The sequence below is a fragment of the Podarcis raffonei genome, chromosome 16 (assembly GCF_027172205.1).
Source record: "Podarcis raffonei isolate rPodRaf1 chromosome 16, rPodRaf1.pri, whole genome shotgun sequence".
Taxonomy (NCBI): domain Eukaryota; kingdom Metazoa; phylum Chordata; class Lepidosauria; order Squamata; family Lacertidae; genus Podarcis; species Podarcis raffonei.
The window spans coordinates 13906523-13926592 of NC_070617.1; the positions used below are offsets into that span (position 1 = coordinate 13906523).

At 48.0% G+C, this 20070-nt stretch overlaps 1 protein-coding gene across 7 annotated transcripts; it reads left to right on the top strand.

Annotated features, from left to right (window-relative positions):
- Window positions 1-937: 937 nt before the first annotated feature.
- Window positions 938-19454, top strand: BRMS1 (BRMS1 transcriptional repressor and anoikis regulator). 7 transcript variants are annotated; one of them, XM_053368816.1, is made up of 11 exons: window positions 938-1060; window positions 3635-3804; window positions 6276-6366; window positions 8796-8923; window positions 9997-10076; window positions 12277-12373; window positions 12997-13089; window positions 13724-13788; window positions 15084-15123; window positions 16704-16842; window positions 19027-19454. In XM_053368816.1, exons 2-11 carry the CDS (start codon window positions 3678-3680, stop codon window positions 19142-19144), a joined length of 978 nt encoding a protein of 325 aa, XP_053224791.1. In that variant the 5' UTR covers window positions 938-1060; window positions 3635-3677; the 3' UTR covers window positions 19145-19454. The 7 variants fall into 7 exon arrangements, with proteins under 7 accessions (XP_053224791.1, XP_053224790.1, XP_053224789.1 ...); XM_053368815.1 differs by having other exon boundaries at window positions 939-1060; window positions 3672-3804; XM_053368814.1 differs by lacking the exon at window positions 938-1060 and adding an exon at window positions 1149-1358 and having other exon boundaries at window positions 3672-3804.
- Window positions 19455-20070: the final 616 nt, after the last annotated feature.

Here is a 20070-nt window from a genome sequence, read left to right on the forward strand (position 1 = left end):
TTAGGTTTACAGCCTACTTTATTGGGTGTACTTTGTTGGGGGGGGGGTTAATGGCAGTAAGCAACGGGACATGGTGTGATGTCATTGATTTGCTGTGCTGTCATAGTGTTTGCAACTTTTTTATTTTTTAAAAAACAACACCCCCAAAACACCCAATGGTTTTCAGCCAATAAGTTTGACAAGAAGGTAACAATTCAGTATGGTGTAATGGTTAGAATGTCACACTAAAATTAGGCAAATTGGGTTTGAAAATCTGCTCATCTCCAAAGTTCCCAGGGTGATAGATGAACCTAATCTACTTCACAGGGTTTTTTGTGACAACAGAAGTGCAGGACGACAAAAAAACCCAAACAACCAGGTATGCCTTCAGCTCCTTGGTCAAAGCGTGGGGTACAAATGCCAATCTTTTCTTCTTCTTTTTAAGCATCAGAAGGTGTGGGGGTGGGCAGTAGGAAGATAATGGCAGTCTCCATGGCAACAACAGTACTGGTTGGCATGGCAACCACCACCTTTCTACTAATTTTGTAGTGAGGCTTCAAGCCAAAATTTGCCTCTTGGCTCCCCACCCACCCCAGCTCTTATTTCTCCTACGTTTATATTTCAACTTAGCCACAGTACTAACTATTGTAAATATGAGCATATATTTAGGATGCACTCAAATAAGCATATATACATGCAAACGAGCCCTTCCTGGGAGGACGATTCGTTTTCTTTTTAATTACTTTTTCACTGTATGGTTTTATTTTGCTATGAAAACTTCCACACCACTTTGTAGGCACACAGATAGAGCACATTTTCACTCCCCTTCGCTTCTTTCGTTTTTCTTTATTATCTCGTTACTACGGCAACGTATACCCTTCTTCCGCTTCCGGATTCCCATAGTGCTTCGCGGAACCATAGAGCTTGACCGCGACGAAGCACCATAGACGAGTGTAGGGTACTTACAAAATGCCAGCCGCTGTGATTGGCTAGTGTTGGTGGGCGGGGCCGAATGAGGACGACTTCCGATTGCTGAAGAAAGCCAGAGCGGGGTTTGCGCCTTCCTCAGCCCCTCCCCCAGGTAATGAGGGGTCCAGACTTTCCTATTACCCCCCTTTTGTGGGTAATGATGGTCCCGCCCATTCCAGCCTTATGCATTTCCCCCGCTTTGAGAGAAAGGGGAATACATGGGCCAGCACACTACAACCCGGGGGCGGGGGTGTTTGCATATGACCGATTTCTCCCTCTTAAGTTCAGTGTTATATGTGCGACATAGGGGGAGAAAATGCTTCTCTTTTCCCTCTCCTTGGAAGTGCTCGGCAATCCTCCCCTAAATGACATCCATTCGGGCACATGCTTGAGTCTGTTGTAATATGGGGGTAGGGTTTGCTGTATTTATGTGCCCCCCCCAGTCCTTCTGTTGGATTGTTCTTACTAAGCAAATGCTATCGGGGTGCGGGAAAGGCCATTAGAAGTGGCGGGGGGCGGGTGTCGGGGCTCGTATGTCTGCTTTGCCAAATGTTACCTTTCACTGCAAAGGAGGAAGAAGCAGCGCTTGCAGGATCGTCTCTGGGTTTCCTAAGAGAACCGTGAGAAAGAGACACACGCACAACCCTTCCTAAACCCACCTTAAAATCACTACCTGTGACCTCTAGCTGGGCGGTGAACTGCACACAAGATGGAGGGATAAAGGGCTCTGGGAGGAGGAATAAGTTGTGACTTGAAAAGCTGCCTGAAGAGGCAGACATTCAAGAGGTGAAGCTCCCCTTCCTCACTCTCGCCCCACAAACCAGTCATATCCAGTCGTCACTGCTTGGGAAAGATAGATGTGCTGATTTTCCTGTCCTCTACCATGCAGTGGCTGACATTGATATCGGCTACAGCCCTATGCATGTTAACTCAGACCCCAGCCCCACGGAGTTCAGTGGGGTTTACTCCCAGGCACTTGTGGCTTGGAGTGCAGCCCTAGTTACCTCTTTCTTCTCCTTTAAAGCCTGGCTGGGGAATTTGCCCTTCCAACTACAACACCTGTCCTCTCTAACCACTGCCCATTGCTGGTTGGGACTAATGGGAGTTGGCACCCAATAGCATCTGGTCTCCTATTCTTGATTTAAAAGAAGCCCTTGTTTCCCGTCTCACAGGGGCCCTCATAGCACTTATTTAAAAAAGTGCCGGGAGGGTTCCTGGAGCAAATGGTGGGCTGAGCGGGTGCATTGCACGCAGGTTCAGTCCTCAGCATCTCCAGGGTAGTCAAGGAAGGGGAAAGCACTTTTCATGGGAACCAGCACTGGTCAAAGGCAACAGGGCTTGGCTAGATGGCCAAAAAGTTTGACCTGGGGTCAGGCAGCTAGCTTTCTATGTTCCCAGTATAGGGGAGAGTGGTCCCAAGGCAGAGCTGGGGAACTTGTGGCACTTCAGACATTTGCTGGACTCATACACCCACCACCCCTTGACCTTTGGCCATGCTGCCTGGGGCTGATGGGAGTTGGAGTCTGGCAATGTCCTGAGGGACAAAAGTTCCCCACCCCTGTCCTAAGGAAGGGAACCCCTGATTGCACGTTTCATTGATCGGGCATAGGCAAACTCGGCCCTCCAGACGTCAATTCCCATCATCCCTGACCACTGGTCCTGTTAGCTAGGCATGATGGGAGTTGTAGTCCCAAAACATCTGGAGGGCCGAGTTTGCCTATGCCTGATTTAACTCCTCTGAAGGAGCCATGTGTTAGCAAAGTGCTGATGGTTGAGGATTCTGGAGGCTGAAAAAGGAGGAGGTGGTTATGGGCAAAGACACAGAAGCCGGAACCCCTGGCTGCCTTCATAACTGCCCCTAATTTGTCATTAAGCAGCAAAATTAGCCTTTGAATATGAGTTGCTGGGAATCACAGGTAGGCAGAGGGCTGTTGCTTGCGGGCTTCTTACAATGGGCATCTTAGGTCTTGCTTGCGGGCTTCTTACAATGGGCATCTAGTTGGGCTCTGTGAGAACAGAGTACTAGACTAGAATAGCCTTCGGCCCCATCCGGCAGAGCTCTTCTTGTGTTCTTATGAGATAAAGAGCTGAGAGAGGAGGGGAGCTAGCCCTCCATCTTTAAGAATATATGAAGAGGTGGCTGGATCAAACCAATGGCCCGCCTAGTCCAGCATCCTGTTCCCATTGGTGGTCAGCCAGAGGCTCATGGGAAACCACAACAGCACCCCCTCCCCACTTGTGATTCCCAGCAACTGATATGCAGAACCATGCTGGATCCAATAGTGGAGGTAGAACACAGATATCATGGTTTTTTATATTTTCTGGCAAGCCTCCATGCATCTCAATGGGCAAAGCATCTGATGAATGTAACCTGCAGCCAGGTTCTTAGGTTCTCTCTGTGTCAGGGAAATACACCTGTCTAGCTGTTCCTTTAGGCTGAAGTGCTTGGTTAAACCTGTGTGTGCTTAAAAAAAAAGAAAATACAATCTTTTTATTAGCAATACTTCTTGAGAAAATGTAAAGGTTTCCTTATGTTGGGTAATGCGGAAGAAATTGAGAGCTGTGCTTGTAATCCATTCCTGTGCTTAGCACGGCCCCATTGGAATACGTGTATATCATAATTTGCTATTGTAAAGATGATGGCCTGGTGCCGTGTTCACCTTTCTGCTGTTTGGTTGTTGCCTAGCCTCCTTTCCTCAGCCCGGGCCCTCTTGTTTCTGCAGAGCGCAATGCCTGTGCAGCCATTGCCCAAGGAGATGGAGGCGGAAGGAGACTCGACCACAGAGATGAACGGCGAAGAAGAGAGCGAGGACGAGCGCAGCGGCAGCCAATCTGAATCAGAAGAGGAGAGTTCAGGTAGCTGGCAGGAGCAAAACGCATCCCATCTCCTTCTTTCAGTGGTAGAGCATGCAGTTTCCATGCAGGAAGTCCTAGGTGTGGTCCCTGGCATTTGCAGGTAGGAGTGGGAAAGACTCTTCTCTGCCTGAAACCCTTGAGAACTGCTGCAAGTCAGTGCAGACAGGACAGAGCTGTTCAGAACAACGAAGACTATTGTCTTACCTTTTTATGGGAACGCCTATGGTACAGAGGGAGAGCAGATGGTTTGCACACTGAAGATCCCAGGTACCATAGTGGGCATCTCCAGTTAGAGCAGGCATGGAGAACGTGTGGCCTTCCAGATGTTGTTGAGCTCCCAGTTTTCGTAAATCCTGACTGCTGGCCATGCTGTCTAGGGATGATGGGAACTAGAGTTCAACAACAGGGAGCAGGATCTGACCGAGGGGCTGGATTCCGAGCTTCCCTACCTGCCACAGGTCACTTTGACAGGTGGATACAAATCTGAACCCTAGAATAATTTTTGGTTTCCCTTTACTTACCAGCAATTGGAAACAGTAAGAAGGACTGAGTTTTTCCCTTTCTGTTGCTCTGACACTTGGTTAAAAAAAAATAAAAAAAATATTGATACTTATTCAAAACCACACAAAAGTTCTTGCCCATTGCAAAGCATCTTTATATAATACACCAAAATAAAACAGCTACTTAATCTAAAAAAGAACAAAGGCAGAAGGGGGGAAGGGAAAGAGAGACCAAAAGAGAGAAAAAGCAAAATAAGAGATAAGAGATTAAAGAGCTGTTGCTCTGACAATCTGACTTAGCCTCTGTGGTCTTTCTAGGGCAGGGGTGGAGAACACCACCCACTCACAGTGGGACAAGGTTGACAAGTAGGTGGGTGGGTGATCAGCTGATCATTGGGGTTTGCAAAGTGCAGTGCTATCAGGTGATTGTCGGGGCTTGCAAACAGTTGCATGGGACACACTGCAAGCCCTGACAATTGGGTGGTGGTTGCTTGCAAAAGCCAATGACGATCAGTAGATGGCCAGGCTTGAGAAGCAGCACTGTGCATGGGGCTTTGCAGATCTACACCTTGTTCTGATCCACCTGCCCAAGAGAGGGCTCTTGGGAGTGGTCTGATCCAGGGATACCAAAGAAGGATGTCAAAAACACACGGCCAGTTCTAGTGCTTTATTAAAGAAAGGTGTTAAGGGACACAGGTAGCGCTGTGGGTTAAACCACAGAGCGCTAGGGCTTGCCGATCAGAAGGTCGGCGGTTCAAATCCCCACGACAGGGTGAGCTCCCATTGCTTGGTCCCTCCTCCTGCCAACCTAGCAGTTCTAAAGCATGAAGTGCAAGTAGATAAATAGGTACCGCTCCAGCGGGAAGGTAAATGGCGTTTCCGTGCACTGCTCTGGTTCGCCATGCTGGTCACATGACCCGGAAGATGTACGCCGGCTCCCTCGGCCAATAAAGCGAGATGAGCGCCGCAACCCCAGAGTCGATCACGACTGGACCTAATGGTCAGGTATCCTCTTTAAAGAAAGGTGTAAACTTACAATTCAGCATGCAGAGAGCCCTACTGCCTTGACAGATGCGGGATGAACACCACAGCAGCAAGCAATCATGACTGGTCCGCAAAGGCTAATATGTTATATACAAAGGCTTATATGTTATACACAAAGTCAGATACATCACTTTGGCCAGAACCTCCACCTGGCCTATGAGGGCATAGGTGGCAACTACCCAGGGCTTACAGATAGCTCCCCTCTCTGGGCCCAGAATCCAGCATCCCAAGGCCCACAGATAAGAGTTGTATCAAAGCAAGCCAATTAGTATGTATCAAAGCAAGTGAATATACTTAAGCAAGCTCGTTCTTGCAACAACTCCCAGTTAGTTTTGGGGTTATCTTGACTACCAAGATGGCGTATGCAAGCCTTCCAGAGCAGGCTCACACTTGGTTCAACACACACCTGCTCCCCACCTCCCATCGGTATGGTTTCAGGTATAAAGCAGTCGGGCATGGCTTGGCTAGAACGGTTTTAGCTAAGGGGGAGACCTGGTGGGGCCTAATGAGATCCACAGGCCTGAAGTCCCCCCGCCACTGTTCTGCTCGCTGTGGTAGGAAAACAAAAGGGGAAACTTCTGTGCAACTCGAAAAGCTTGCAACCCTTTCTTCCCTGATGCTGTTCTAGATTTAGGAACATAGAAACATACTACTCAGTCAGACCCATTGGTCTGTCTAGCAGCTCTCTAAGGTTTCAAGTGGGGTGGGGGGCAGGCTCTCCCAGTCCTATCTGGAGTTACTGGAGACTGGAGTAGGAACCTTCTGTGTGCAGGGCAGGTGATCTTCCACTGACCTACAGTCCTTCCCCACCGATTTAAGCCCATTGAACGGAAAGAGATCCCAGATAGTGAGCATTGTTGAATTTTCTTGCCCTGCAAGACCTGTTCAGAGGAGCCAGGTGCCACATGTTGTCTCTTTTACCTGCAGAGATGGACGATGAAGATTATGAACGGAGACGCTCTGAGTGCTTGGATGAGATGTTAGACTTAGAGAAGGAGTTCTCTGAAGTCAAAGAGAAGTGAGTTTTTCCATCTCTTTCCCATGTACTTATTTATTACATTTTAAGCCCACCCTTCCTCCAAGGTGCTTCCCCACCCCCAGTTACCCTCTCAAGAACCCTGCAAGGTGAGCCTCATCCTCCTTAAGGTTTCTGGCTCACTGTGGTTTCTTGTGCCTGCTGCCCAATAACTCCCTTAAACTTAAAAAAAGAGAGACACTGTATAAATATCTCAAGAGTCCTTACAGTAGCCAAAAGTAAATGAACTGAATTTTTTGATTAGGAAAATCAAGTGTCAGTGTGCTTCAAACATTGCATTCCAAATTCAAAGCTTTACTTGGAGATCATTTTTGCTGGGATGGCGTAAGTTATTTTTAATTTGTGATGACTCAATAGCATGAACTTCCCTTTTATCGCTTAGATTTAAAGAAGGAAATTTGAAGGTGTGCTAAATTTAGGATGCTTGGCAAAGAGCCTGTGTAAATGTATGTGCTTCCTACAGATATCCGAAAAGAGTTAAATGCAGCTTTGATTTGAGACTAGCGCAAATGAGGCCCTGCTTTTTTGTGCACTAAGGTTTGGAAAAGAAGCATATAAAGATCTGAAGACTAGAGGCAGCGCCCAGATGCTCAACCCCACACTAGGATCGCAGAGCTTCTTTAGAAAAAGTAGCCTGCCAGAAATAAATCTTTACTCCCTGCTTAAAGGCAAATTAATTTGTGGAACTCACTGCCTCAGGTTTTAAAAGGGGATGAGACAAACTTGTGGAGGAGGAACAGATGCTATTAGTGGTGAGCATCCACTGTCCTCTGAGAGAGAGCTTGGAGGAGAAGGAGGCAAGCAGGCAGGCAGCCGAAAACATAATCAGATGTCTGTTCCTGGATCATCTCAGGGAACTACCCCATCTGCTGTTCTCTTCCCAAATGTTCAGAGGAACTAATTGTTCTCATTGCACTGGGTTTTGCTGTTGCTTGACTTCCTTGCCTCAATATATCTTTTCTGTAATCCCTCCCCTTCCAAAAAAAATAATAAGATGTGCAAATACAATAAACAAAACAACAGACCAAGAAACATCGCAAAAATAGGCACAAAGGCAGGGAAAAGAAAAATACAAGATAAAAAAATAAGGATTAAAAAAGAATGAAATATATTTCATAGTGGGATACAAGGTTCTTTATTGCATATGCAAGATATAGCAAGTATTCATAAATGTCACCAGATAAAATCTTATTTAGTAGGAATGTGCCAGCCATGAGATTGTTGTCTCATATAAGCCCCCAAACAGATGCTGACTCTGAGGGGCTGGCATCACCCCTGGGTCAGTTTTTCAGAGATGTTCCTTCCTTCCACAATTCTTTTTTCCTAGGCCCACTTATATTTTCTATTTACACACACACACACAGCCTTTTAGGGCAGGGATGTGGAACCTGGCTCTCCAGATGACTCCATCTCCCATTATCCCCAGCAAGTACAGACAAAGATCTGGGATGATGGGCATTGTAGTCCTGCAGCATCTGCGGGGCCAAAGGCTCACTGCCCATTTCCTGTTTTAAAGCATAACCCTTACATATTCATTATACATTAATAGGGAACTCAGGTGCTGAGTATGTTGGCTGTGTAGCCAAAACGGGGGCACAGAGAAACAAGAGGGGGATGTTGTCCTGCTCAGCAGAACCCTACAGTTTGCAGAAGTAGAAAATATTTTTTTTCCTTAAGTGGGGGAACACCTCCCACCCACAACAAGTTAAGTCATCCAGTCTATATTATTTATGAGTCCATTAGGCAATAGTGTCCCCAATTTGTGGCTCCAATCTGCCTCTCCTTTCTTTCACTGTTCATATAATTCCATTCCTGTAAGCTGCATACTGTATGCTCTACACACCCAAGGTTTTTTGCTGTTCTGTAAAATGCTTAACCTTGACATTTTCCAGTTCCAATACAACTTCTGTGCTCACATATTTTAACTTAGCGTGGTCATACTAACTTACCCTTCCCAGCCACCCCTCATACATAGCTGTCAAGCGTCCCTTATTTGGCGGGACAGTCCCTTATCCCAGCGCCATGTCCCGCTGCTGTCCCTTATTGATGATGTCCCTTAAATAAGCTACTGAAGGTAATGGGGCCCTTTCTATGTCCAGCTGTCCTTTGTCAACAACAAATTGTTGCTGCTTTTTTGTGTTGAATATATGCTATACGGTAATTTATGGACCTAATAGGTATCTAAAGCCATTTGCATGCAACAAAATATGTATTTCATCAAAGTAATTGTTGATCCCTTATTTTGGCTGCTGATCCCTTATTTTCGAGGCTGCTGGCCCCTTATTTTCAAATCTGTAAGTTGACAGCTATGCCCACATACCATGGGGGGGGGGAATTCCACCACCCACCTTGAGCCCTTGTGGCAATTCTGATTAACCTGTCTGCTGCTGCTGCTGCTGCCGCTCTCGCAGGCTGTTCAAGGAGCGCCTGAGCCAGGTGAAGGCAAAGCTGGAGGACGTGATGGCGGGGAAAGCGTCAGAGTACCTTGACCCGCTCGGGGTCCTGCAGAACCACATGCAGATTCGGATTGAAGTGGCTGGTAAGTGAGGAACCCCCCCACCCTGGCCACTCTTGCCAGCCAGAGTGTAAGCAACCTGGAGAGATGGCTTCCAGGTTGTGGCATTTGGAGTTAGGGCTAGGGTTAATTTCTAGAAGAGGTGCATGGGTTATCTTCCTCGTACAGCGTTCACCATATACTGTGGATGTGCCTCTTTACCCTGGCCTTGGTGCTTAAATATTTAAGCTTAAATATTTATGCTTAAATATTTATTTTTAAACAAACCAACCAACCAACTACATAGTGATGGGCAACCCAGCCAGATGAGCCAGGGTATAAATAATAAAATTATTATTAGACGTGCTCTGATTTTTAAAAGTGAAGAAAGAAAGAAAAAGGAAAAAAAGAATAGTACATCACTGTAGCAATTGTTAACAGTTAGTAGTTACCGTTTTTAACCTACTGTATTTTGTATAAAGCAGTTCCAAACTTCATTATACCTGTCCACGATGCTTAAGGTATTTTGTATCGTGGGACTCGCCTCTTTTGTCTCATTTATACTGTAATGTTCCATTTGGGAAAGTTTTGCTTCTTTTGCAATTCAGAGGGTTTTATCTGTTTTTCTAAAGGTACGTTGTGTCGTTGCAACCAGTCTGGAAATATTATGGTAAAAAAAACCCACCTTATAAATCAATGAAAACAAATGAGAACTAGATTGCAAGGGGCTTGTGTCTCCCTGGAAGCCATGCCTGCCTCAACGCAGGGATGGGCTGTGCTGCAAAAGAGGCAGACGCACTTTGTAGGTGCTCAGAGGCACTCTCTTCCGTGGCTGGTCTTTGGCACTGAAAGGAAGTGGTGGTGGGGCTGAGCCCCAGTTGAGCTTCTGAGGATGGAGAGCAGTAAGAGCCATTAGACCGTATGGCAGACACTCTTGGGAGGCGGCAGATTCCCCTTCCTTGGAGGTTTCAAAACAGAGGTTAAATGTCCACATGTCAGGGATTCTTCATCTGTGATTCCTGCATTGCAAGGGGTTGGGCTAGATGACCCTCAGGACCCCTTCCAACTCTACCATCCTGGTTTTATGAACAGTGCTTCAACGTTTTGCCTTTCTGCAGGGATCTACCGAGGTTTCTGCCTGGAGGTGATCCACCACAAGCACCGTTGCGAGCTGCAGGGAGCACAGCAGCACCTGGAGGTGAGAAGTCCCACTTGGTCCCATCTCCCTCCCTTCATTGCCACTTTCAAATCCTGGCGGGGGCCGGAAAAGCAGCCACATCACAAACTTCTCGGGCAAGAAGGCAGAATGCAAACATCTCCTACGCAGGGGGGAGGAGCTGCTGCCAGTCAGTGTAGACAGTACTGAGCTACATGAGCCAATGGCCTGACTCCATATACAGCAGCTTCCTCTTTTATTACTCTAGCAGGCATATGGGCAGAGGCTCTAATGGGGCTAATGTGAGAGGCAGTGTGGTGTAGTGGTTAGAGTGCCGCACCAGGGCCTGAGAGACCAGGGTTCGAATCCCCACTCGGCCATGAAGCTCAGCGGGTGACCTTGGGTCAGTCACTGCCTCTCAGCCCCACCCTACCTCGCGGGGTTGTTGCGGGGATTGAATGAGGGCGGGGGGAGAACCATGTACGCCACCTTGAGCTCCTTGAAGGAAAAAGCAGGATATAAATGCAGCAGATAAATAATGTCACATCCACACCATGCATTTAATCCTGGGAACTATAGTTTGTTAAGGGATTTGTCGCTCTGAGGGGGCAAAGTTCCTGGGTTTGTTTGGGGGAAGCCATGTGTTCAAAATGTGCCGTGAATGTGACTTCAGTTCCCCCAGGGACAGGGAACCGGCGGCCTTCCAGATGTTGATTGACTCCAGCAGTCCTAGCCAGCACGCCCAATGGTTGGAGACAAGGGGGGCTGCAATCCAGCAGCATCCGGAGGTCTGCTCCATGGGCTCTATTAAAAAACATGCCATTGCTGAGTGTGCCCTGTTTCCTACTTCATCGCGTATCCCAGCTTGGAATTCCAGAGTCGGGTTTCAGCTTGCATACGAGAATTGCATGTGGGAGCTTGCAGGACCACACGGTGCACTCGACAAACAATAATTAGCAACAAACAACCGGGTTCCTCAGCAAGAAGCCTGAGCGGTGCTTTCTGCTGACTAGCCTCTTTACAGAACTGATTTGAGGTTGTCGTGGAAAAAAGGTCCCTGCCTTTAATTAGCTGAAGATGAGCAGACGGGGAACTAGTCTAGTTTCCAGTTCTCTTTTTTGCAAACACAGCCCCGATCAGCGTTTTCACAGATATGCCATTGATCTACCACGTGAACTCCTAGGCCAAGGGGTGGGGAACGTTTTGGCCCAGGCCTTCCTGGCATCTCTGTGTGGCCATCAAACTCACTGGGTGACCTTGGGCTGGTCCTTCGTGCTCGCCCTAGCCTGCCTCACTGGGCTGCTGTGTGGATGAAACTGGTGAAGGGGTATTACAGAGACCACCTTGAGGTCTTTGGAGGAAAGGCAGGAGAGAAACATTAATAAATGGAAAGGAAACCACGCTTTTTCTGAGAGCATAAAACCAGGTGCAAATTTGCCTTGGCATTAAACGGAACAGCTGGGTGCCTTGTGAGACAGCGAGCAGAAATTATTGTGATGTGGGGAGAAACCCAGTTGGGCTCGTGCCAAGAAAGCTGAATATTAGTTTTAGAAGTTGCGCTGGCTGTAGAATCAATAGCAATCCCCAACTGGATGGGAATAAAGAAGAAAGGGAAGATGCACTTAATCCATACCAGCCTGTGGAACGCCCTCCCATCAGATGTCAAGGAAATAAACACCTGTCTGACTTTTAGAAGGCATCTGAAGGCAGCCCTGTTTAGGGAAGTTTTTAATGTTTGAGGGTTTTAATACTTTGTCGGAAGCCACCTAGAGCGGCTGGGACAACCCATCCAGATGGGTGGCATATAAATACAGTCGTACCTTGGAAGTTGAATGGAATCCGTTCCGGAAGTCTGCTTGACTTCCAAAACGTTCGGGAGCCAAGGCACGGCTTCTGATTGACTGCAGGAAGCTCCTGCAGCCAATCGGAAGCTATGACTGACGTTCGGGTTCCAAAGAATGTTCACAAACCGGAACACTCACTCCCGGGTTTGCGGCATTCGGGAGCCAAAACGTTCGTCTTGCAAGGCGTTCGACCTCCGAGGTACAACTGTAATAAAATCATTCTTATCATACAGAATTGACATGATGCCTTCCATATGTTTTTGCACTGCAACTTCCACCACCCCTGGCGATTGGCCATGCTGGCTGGGGTCGATGGGAGTTGTAGTCCAAGGACTTCTGCAGGGTGGGGGCACCACATTGGCTTAACCTGACCTGACGTTGCCCTTCTACCCAACCAGAGTGAGAAGCTGCTGCTGTTTGACACCCTTCAGGAACGCCTCTTGGAACGGATCCAGTGCTTGGAGGACGACAGGCACAGTGTGGGCCTCACTTCAGGTCAGTCCAGAGGAGCAAGCAGACGCTGTCCCTTCTATGGGGAGGGGCCCATAGCTCAGTGGCAGACCACCTGCTTTGCTTGCAGAAGGTCCCAGGTTCATTCCCCTGATGGAAAGAATTCGACCACAGGTGATGGCTAAACCCTCAAAGAGAGCTGCTGCCAAGCCCCCCAAAAAGCTGGTTTTTAAAAATGTATTTCAAAGGTGTCATCTAGCCTGGAGGAGGAAGTTGCCAAGTTCTGCTTTCAGCAGTGTGCTGACTTCCTGGGTTGTGAGATGTCGTCATTGTGGGTAACTCAGCAGAATTTACAATGGTGCACAAAGCCTTTTTTTAAAAAAACCAAGGCTGCCTTGATCCACAGATGGAGAAACCTGCAGCCCTGAATTTGGCCCCCAACCTCATTTTATGTGGCCCCTGACACTTCCTGAAGCTGCTCCATTCTCCCATCCTGGGAACCATGGTTTGGTGAGGGTGCTGCAAATCGTCTTCTGATAAATGCCTGTTACTCGCCTACCCCATGCTGACCCAGCATTGAATCCATTTGGGTTGGTGGAGCATCGATGGCCCTCAGTGCTGAGGTTCCCTTTTGGGCTTATTTTTTTCTCTCTCTTTCCATCCCCTAGAATGGTGGGATGACAAACTTCGACCGAAGCACAGCTCAAAGGAATGGGACCCACTCCGGCCTGGCAAGAGGAAGAAAGCACCACTGGTGTCTGATATCCTTTCTGTGCACCCCACACCCCGATGGCTCTGCCCTAGAGGAGGCTGTGGTGCCCAGCATATGGCAAAGAGAAGCAGCTCAGCAGAGTGACTTTGGGCAGCTTCTAATGCAGTGTTTGTGATGGGAAGCGGGTTAAGCACTTGCCCAAAATTATTTCAGGAAAACGGGTGAATGGGGATGAGTAGTGTTTAATTGGCAGCATTTATTCCCTGCCCTTTACCCAAACAGGCTGTCTCAAGAGCTGCTTTAAAAATATCATTTCTAAGATTCTTCAGCTGTGATTCCCACATTGGACGAGATGACCCTTTGGGCTCCTTCCAATTCTGTGGTCCCTGACCTCAGGCTCACAGTCTAAAAATACATGGCACACAAGGTGGGAGGAGGGAGGAGGTAAAAGCCAAGCTCAGGCACAAGTTCTTCAAGTGGTAGCTGATGCCAGGGGCAGTTTTGTCTGCCTTTAAGACCAGTCTTCATTCAGATCCAAGAGCAGAGCTGGTGACAGCATCCAGGGCCAGGCACACAAAGTTCTTCCCTCAGTTAGATGACTTGATGGACGTTAGAATCCAAGTTTTATTTTTTATCACAGTTGCTGGGGTGCAGGCACCTCTCCCTTAGCTCGTCTTTCCCACGCCCGTACATCGTCTACATGCTGCGTGAAATGGATATCATGGAGGACTGGACAGCTATAAAAAAGGTAAGGGTGAGAGAAATGGGCTTCTCTGTGTCACCTTGATTGGAGTGAAGGGAGAGAATGAGGGCTCTGAAGTGTCTCTGAGCCTGGGAGCAGAAGAGGGGAAGCCTGGAGAACTCGCCCTTGGTTTTCATGGAGAGGCTGGTCATTGGAAATCACACTAACGCAGGGTTTCCCAAACTTGGGTCTCCAGCTACAATTCCCATCATCCCTAGCTAGCAGGACCAGTGGTCAGGGATGATGGGAACGGTAGTCCAAAAACAGCTGGAGACCCAAGTTTGGAAACACTGGTGTAGAAAATACTGAGCCAGATGGACCAATTGTTTGACTCAGTATAAAGTAGCTTCCTCCATTCCTGTTTGAACCAGCCATTTATCCAGAACAATCCAGACTAGAGTCTTTATTTTGAAGGGAATGACCATAGCTCAGTGGTAGAGGTGGCGCTGTGGTCTAAACCACTGAGCCTCTTGGGCTTGCCAATCGGAAGGTCGGCAGTTCGAATCCCCGCAACAGGGTAAGCTTCTGTTGCTCTATCCCAGCTCCTGCCAACCTAGCAGTTTGAAAGCATACCAGCGCAAGTAGATAAATAGGTACTGCTGCGACGGGAGGGTAAACGGCATTTCCGTGCACTCTGGCACACATCACGGTGTCCCGTTGCACCAGAAGCGGTTTAGTCATGCTGTTTAGTCACGTGGCCCAGAAGGCTGTCTGTGGACAAATGCCGGCTCCCTTGGCCTGAAAAGCGAGATGAGCGCTGCAACCCGATAGTCGCCTTTGACTGCACTTAACCATCCGGGGGTCCTTTATCTTTTACCTAGAAGATTTGCATTGCTTATAGAATATCCCAGAGTTGGTCGCTGACATCTTCAGGTAGGACTTGGAAGACCCACGTCTGAGTCCATGGAGAGCCACTGCCATTCCTTGTAGACCAGGGATGGGGAACCAAACTCCCATCATCCCTGACTGTTGGACATGCTGGCAGGGGCTGATGGGAATTGGAGTCCCAGCAACATTTGGAGGTTCACAGGTTCCTCAGCTGACATGGATCAAAGACCTGACTTGGTGGAAGAGAGCTTCCTGTGTTTCTGATCAAGGGTGTATAGTCCCTTTGGGACTTTGTAATGCTGCGAGAGAGGAGTTAGGGTATTGGGGGGCCTCCTCGTTCCCTTTTTCTAACTTGGGATGAGCCTCTCCCTTGGAGGTCTGCAGGCTTTACCCAGCCGACTAGACAAGGGACTTCTTCAGCAAGGGGCCTCTGGGAGTGTGACTTCCTCTTACACTCATCTCTTTCTTCCCAGGCTAAAGCGGCTGTGTCCTCACCGAAGAGGAAACTAGAAGGCAAGAGCCCTGTTTTTTCTCTCTCTTTATTGCAAGGAGGAGGGGGTGTGGTCCTGGATCTTTCCCCTGCCTTTCAATAAAGTATTGATTGTGCCTGAATGTCTGGTAGGATACAGAAGCCCAACTGAGCAGTGATTCAAAGGCAGGCAGCCTCTGTCTGCTTGGTCCATTGGAGAGGGTTATAGGGCCAGGACCCCCCCACCCCCTGTGTTTGTGTGTGTTGGGTGCATGTCTTTTCATGGAATCTGGTGCTCCTTAGAATCTTGGGTTTTGTTTTGTTTTTAAATCAGGTTTCTAGCCCTTATGGCTTCAAAGATTATATTTTTTAAAACAAGTGAGCGCTGTCTGGTGACAGCTTAGAAGCCAGGTTTCGATGTAGATGGGATACTGAATTTGGGCCTTGCACAGCTTCCCGCCCCCTACCCCATCTGTTGTCTTCTGCAACCTGACTGCTCTGCTCTTCCAGTCCTTCCCAGCTGCCCTCTCTCTGTTCCTTTCTGCATAAATGCCCAATTATTTGGAAATACTGTTTGGAAGGGGAGAATAAATGATGGAACATGAAGATAGGCTAATTTGCATATTTGATCATGGCTGTCATAATTGAGTGGATGTGTGCATGCGCAAAATCTGCAGAATGAGTAGAATGCACAGTCAACCCCAGCCTTGAGTTTAAACTGCAGATGCTATCTGGCTTTTCCTCCCTGTTTCCTCCCCCCCCCCAACCCACTGATTATTTTTCATTATATATTTTATTTAAGGCATTCATACACTTCCTTTCACGATATTTATGCCTGGGCAGTTTACAGTTTTACTTTTTAAAAAGTGAAAAATGTGTGCCATAAAATTGACTGGAGGAAATTAACAAACAACATAATCAGCCAAGTAAAAAACTTCCGTCCTTGGTGTTTTTAAAAATATAGCGTCCTTTCAATACTTTTTAAAAACACAAAGCACTTCAATTATATCTGTCCCTCATATGAATCCCAAGGCAGGTAACCACAGAATTAAAGATGAACCCCAACAATGAAACACAATAAAAGAAATAAAGTTCTAACAGAATGATCAACAGCAAGAACAGATCATCAGCAGTTAGATCCCAATCATAATCATTATATAAACATTACCGCAGTGAGAAACCATTCATAAATGTCCAACACGTGGATCTTATTCTGGTGCTGGGATGCGATTAAAATTGGTGCCCGGTCAGGGCACCTTCACAGAGAAGGCACAATGTCCTCCCTGGTGGTAGGACATCAAGATGGGCTTCCCCACCCCAGACCGAAGGGCACAGGCAGGTTAGTATAGGGAGAGGTGCCCCTTTAGATACAACAACCCATGTGGGGAACCTTCGATCTTCCAGAGGCTGCTGAACTACAAGTCCCATCAGCCCCTGCAGGCACAGACAGCGATGATGGAAGTGGCAATTCAGCAACATCTGGGGGAGTCAAAGGTTCCCCACACCCGAAAAAAAGACATTCATTGGGGGGGGGAAACCCCAGAGAGAATAAGAATGTTGCTTAGAACATATTGGCCCTGATTTTTCCACTTCCCCATCCCACCATATCCTTTCCTTCCCCCAGGCCCAGTGAAGGCCGAGAAACTGCCGTCCCCTGCCCTGTTCTCTGCTCACTGTGAAGATGGCCAGCTCCACTACGAAGGCGAGGCCTACGTCAAAGGGCAGAGCATCTCCTTGCAAGTTGGGGACGAGGCACCTGTCCAGTGAGTGCTGAAAAGAGGAGGGGCAGGTGGTGTGGTGGGTGCAGCCAGGAGGACGCCCCAGATCCTGGCCTGAGCTTGCGGCTGAGGATAGTTACCTTGTGCATTTATGCAGCCAGTCAGATAAAAGACGAGAAGAGCCCATCTAGCCTAGCACTGTCGTTTCACAGTGTCCAGCCTTGATGCCCATAGGAACTCTCCCAAAGCTGAGATCCCCAGCAGCTTGTATTCAGGGGCAAACTGCCTAATAAAAGAAGGTTTGATATATCTGTAATACACACAAAAAAAACATAGAGAGAGCCATCCTTAGAAGCCATGGATAGTCTGATCCTTCATAGATTTGTCCAATCGTTTTTGGAGCCATACAAGTTGGTGGCTGTCATTACATTTTGGCGGTAGAAGTTTCCATAGTTCAGCTATACACTGTGTCAAGAAATACTCTTTTTTCTGTCCTGAATATTCCAGCATTCAGCTTCTTCGTTGTCCCTGGGTTCAAATGTTATATGAGAGAGAGAGAGAAATAAAGAGAGAAACCTCTCTCTGTCCTCTTTCCCTAAATACGCATAGTTTTATATGTTTCTTTCTAAGCTAAAAAGCCCCCAGTGTTGTAACCTTTCTTGGAAATTCCTCTAATCTCCTGATCATTTTCGTTGCCCTTTTCTGCAGCTCTGCAATATTGTTTTTTTGAGACAGGGCAGCCAGAAACTGTACATGGTATTCCAAGTTTAAAGATCAGTGACAAGACAGTATATCTGCCCTCAGATATACAATCTTTGGATATTTTTCTCAGGACACAGCAGTAGGGGAGGAAAGGGTTAAATTCCCCTTCCATGCCTGCTCTGACCCCATGACCAGTCTCCCTTGCCCCAAGCTGCTATTTGCATTTCTTTAAAAGCAGCACTGTTAATTGCAAATATGTATTACTAGTGTTATTATAAAGACCTATAATTTTTGCTCAGGCTTTTCTAAGCCCGTAACACCCTGTCTTCATTTGTCTGTATTCTTGTTTTTATACGCCCTTATACAAATATTTTGCTGTTTTCATGTTGCATTTTTTTGTGTGTTTTGATGGTTTTTTAAATGTTTCACAACACTTAGAATCTTCTTTTTTTAAAAAACAACCACACTTTCTATGAATGCTTTTAAATAAATAAACATCAGTAGCAGTATAGTATAACTTACAAAGCACCTAACATCAGAGGGTGGGGAACCTCAAGGCCCAGGCACAAAATGCGGCCCTCCAAGTCCCTTTTTGCAGCGCTCAGGAATCTTCCCAGGCTTTTCCTCCTCCTCCTCCTTTGCCACTGGTCCTGTTTCACACCCTCACTGAATGTTTTTTGCCTTGCTGCAAAGTGTCCTTGAGCTCTGATAAGGCCTCTCAGTTAATGCTTGGAGGGCTGACAGAGGGGTGGGGTCTGCGGGCATAGAAAATAGCACACTTTATTGCTCCGTCCACTTGCCCTCTGGCCCCGCCCTCTCCACTGGCATGTGGCCCCTGGAAGGCTGCCCAGAACAGAACATGGCCCTTGGGCTGCAAAACGGTCCCTGCCCCTGGCTGCACATGTATGAAAAGGATAAGACAGCTCCTGCTGCTTTCAGGCTTGACTTAAAAAGAACAGAAGGAAAGCAAGCATTGGGGCAGTTTCTCCTTTACTTGACCAGTCGATGGGGTCCAGCCAGTCCCTCTCCTTGCCCTGATATTCTTTTGGGGAGGGAGTAGGTTCAGCCTCCCAGTGGACCTTGGTGCCTTAGCCAGTGGCAGAGGCCTCCTTTCAAGCCCAGTTTGGCCCAAAGTAACAAACTTCTCCTTGCAACCAGCTAGAATGGAGTGGACCATCTCAGGGAGAGGAGGATGAGCACAGCTGGTGTTCCAGCATCACCCAAAGAGCAGCCCCTGCTTCCCGTCTCTCCCTGAGAGATGGGAAGGGTCATAGAAGCACGATATAGAACCTCTGTTGCATCCAGGAGGTCCCAGGTCCCATCTCCATGTAGAGACTCCATTTTTGAAACCTTGCAGGGCCATTGTCAGTAGTCCGACTTGGTATAAGCTGCGTTCCTTTGGAGTGAGGTTTGGAGACGGCTGGCATGTTGAGATCAGGGCCTGTGTGAGATGCTGCCTTAGCCCCCTGCCCCAAAAAACAGACACATTCTGCCTGGCCACCCCTGACTCTTTTCCCTTTCCTCTAGGGCTGTGATCACTGCCATCAGCACTGGGGAGGTTTGGCTGCGCAGGGAAGACGGCAGCAAGACCAAAATTTACGTCTCGCAACTCCAGAAGGGCAAGTATTCCGTGCGCAAGGTCTAGCAGCGCAGACTTTGGCTCTCTCGCTTCTCCTGGAACAGGCACAGCTTCTCTCTCTTGGAAACCAAGGGACTTCGGAGCAGCAAAGACCACCCCGAACCACCCCAGTTTGGGCTGCAGCAGGTGGAGGGGAGAAGGGCTTGCTTGCAGTTACCTTGGAATCATACCAGCATCGCTGCCCCTAGTGATGGGGCCCTTGGCGTGGAGCCCTCCCCCTCCAGCCCCCTGTTGGTCCTGCGGCAGTTTTGATTGTGCTTGCCCAGCGTGCCCCTCCCCCCGTGTTTGGGGCTGGGCGTTGACGGCAGCTCCTCTCTTTCTGGAAGAAACATCCAATAAAACACCAAAGTGAAATACCTCCCTGCAGCTTCCAGGCCTGGCTTTTTAATTGGAGACCAGCTGTCTCTGAGGTTTGCTTGTTTGGACTGAGAAGGGAGGAGATGCTGCTTTGGGGTGGGGTGGGAGGGAGGGGAGGGGAGGGGAGGGGAGGGAGAGATGGCAGTTAGAAGGCAGATCGCAGACCCTACAACCTCCATTGTCCTCATTATTGTCCATGCTTGCTGGGGCTGATGGGAGTTCCAAACATTTGGCTGGCTACTACTGTCCTGACCACTTCCCTGTTACTTTTGGGGAGGCTGTAGTGGTGGCAGTATCTGTAAGGCCGGGCGATACATGGTTTTCAGCAACGCAATATATCATCAGCTAAACATTGCAATATTTGGATAAATCACAATGTCTGACTATGGGACTATTATAGAGGCGAACCGTAGGGCGGGGCGATAACTGGTTTTCAATATCGAGATATCACCATCTAAGCATCGTGATATACCATATTTTTCTCTCTATAAGACTCACCCGACCATAAGATGCACCTAGTTTTTAGAGGAGGAAAACAAGAAAACAACGCAAAGCCTCCTGAGCAAAGAGGGAGC

What these genes read in the sequence shown, in the direction of transcription:
- BRMS1 (XM_053368812.1), top strand. Translation starts at nt 1,498, where the DNA reads ATGTTACCTTTCACTGCAAAGGAGGAAGAAGCAGCGCTTGCAGGATCG. An exon ending in GATTCGGATTGAAGTGGCTG is followed by an intron (nt 8,924 to 9,996) that starts GTAAGTGAGGAA and finishes GCCTTTCTGCAG; the next exon opens with GGATCTACCGAGGTTTCTGC. An exon ending in ACTGGACAGCTATAAAAAAG is followed by an intron (nt 13,789 to 15,083) that starts GTAAGGGTGAGA and finishes CTTTCTTCCCAG; the next exon opens with GCTAAAGCGGCTGTGTCCTC.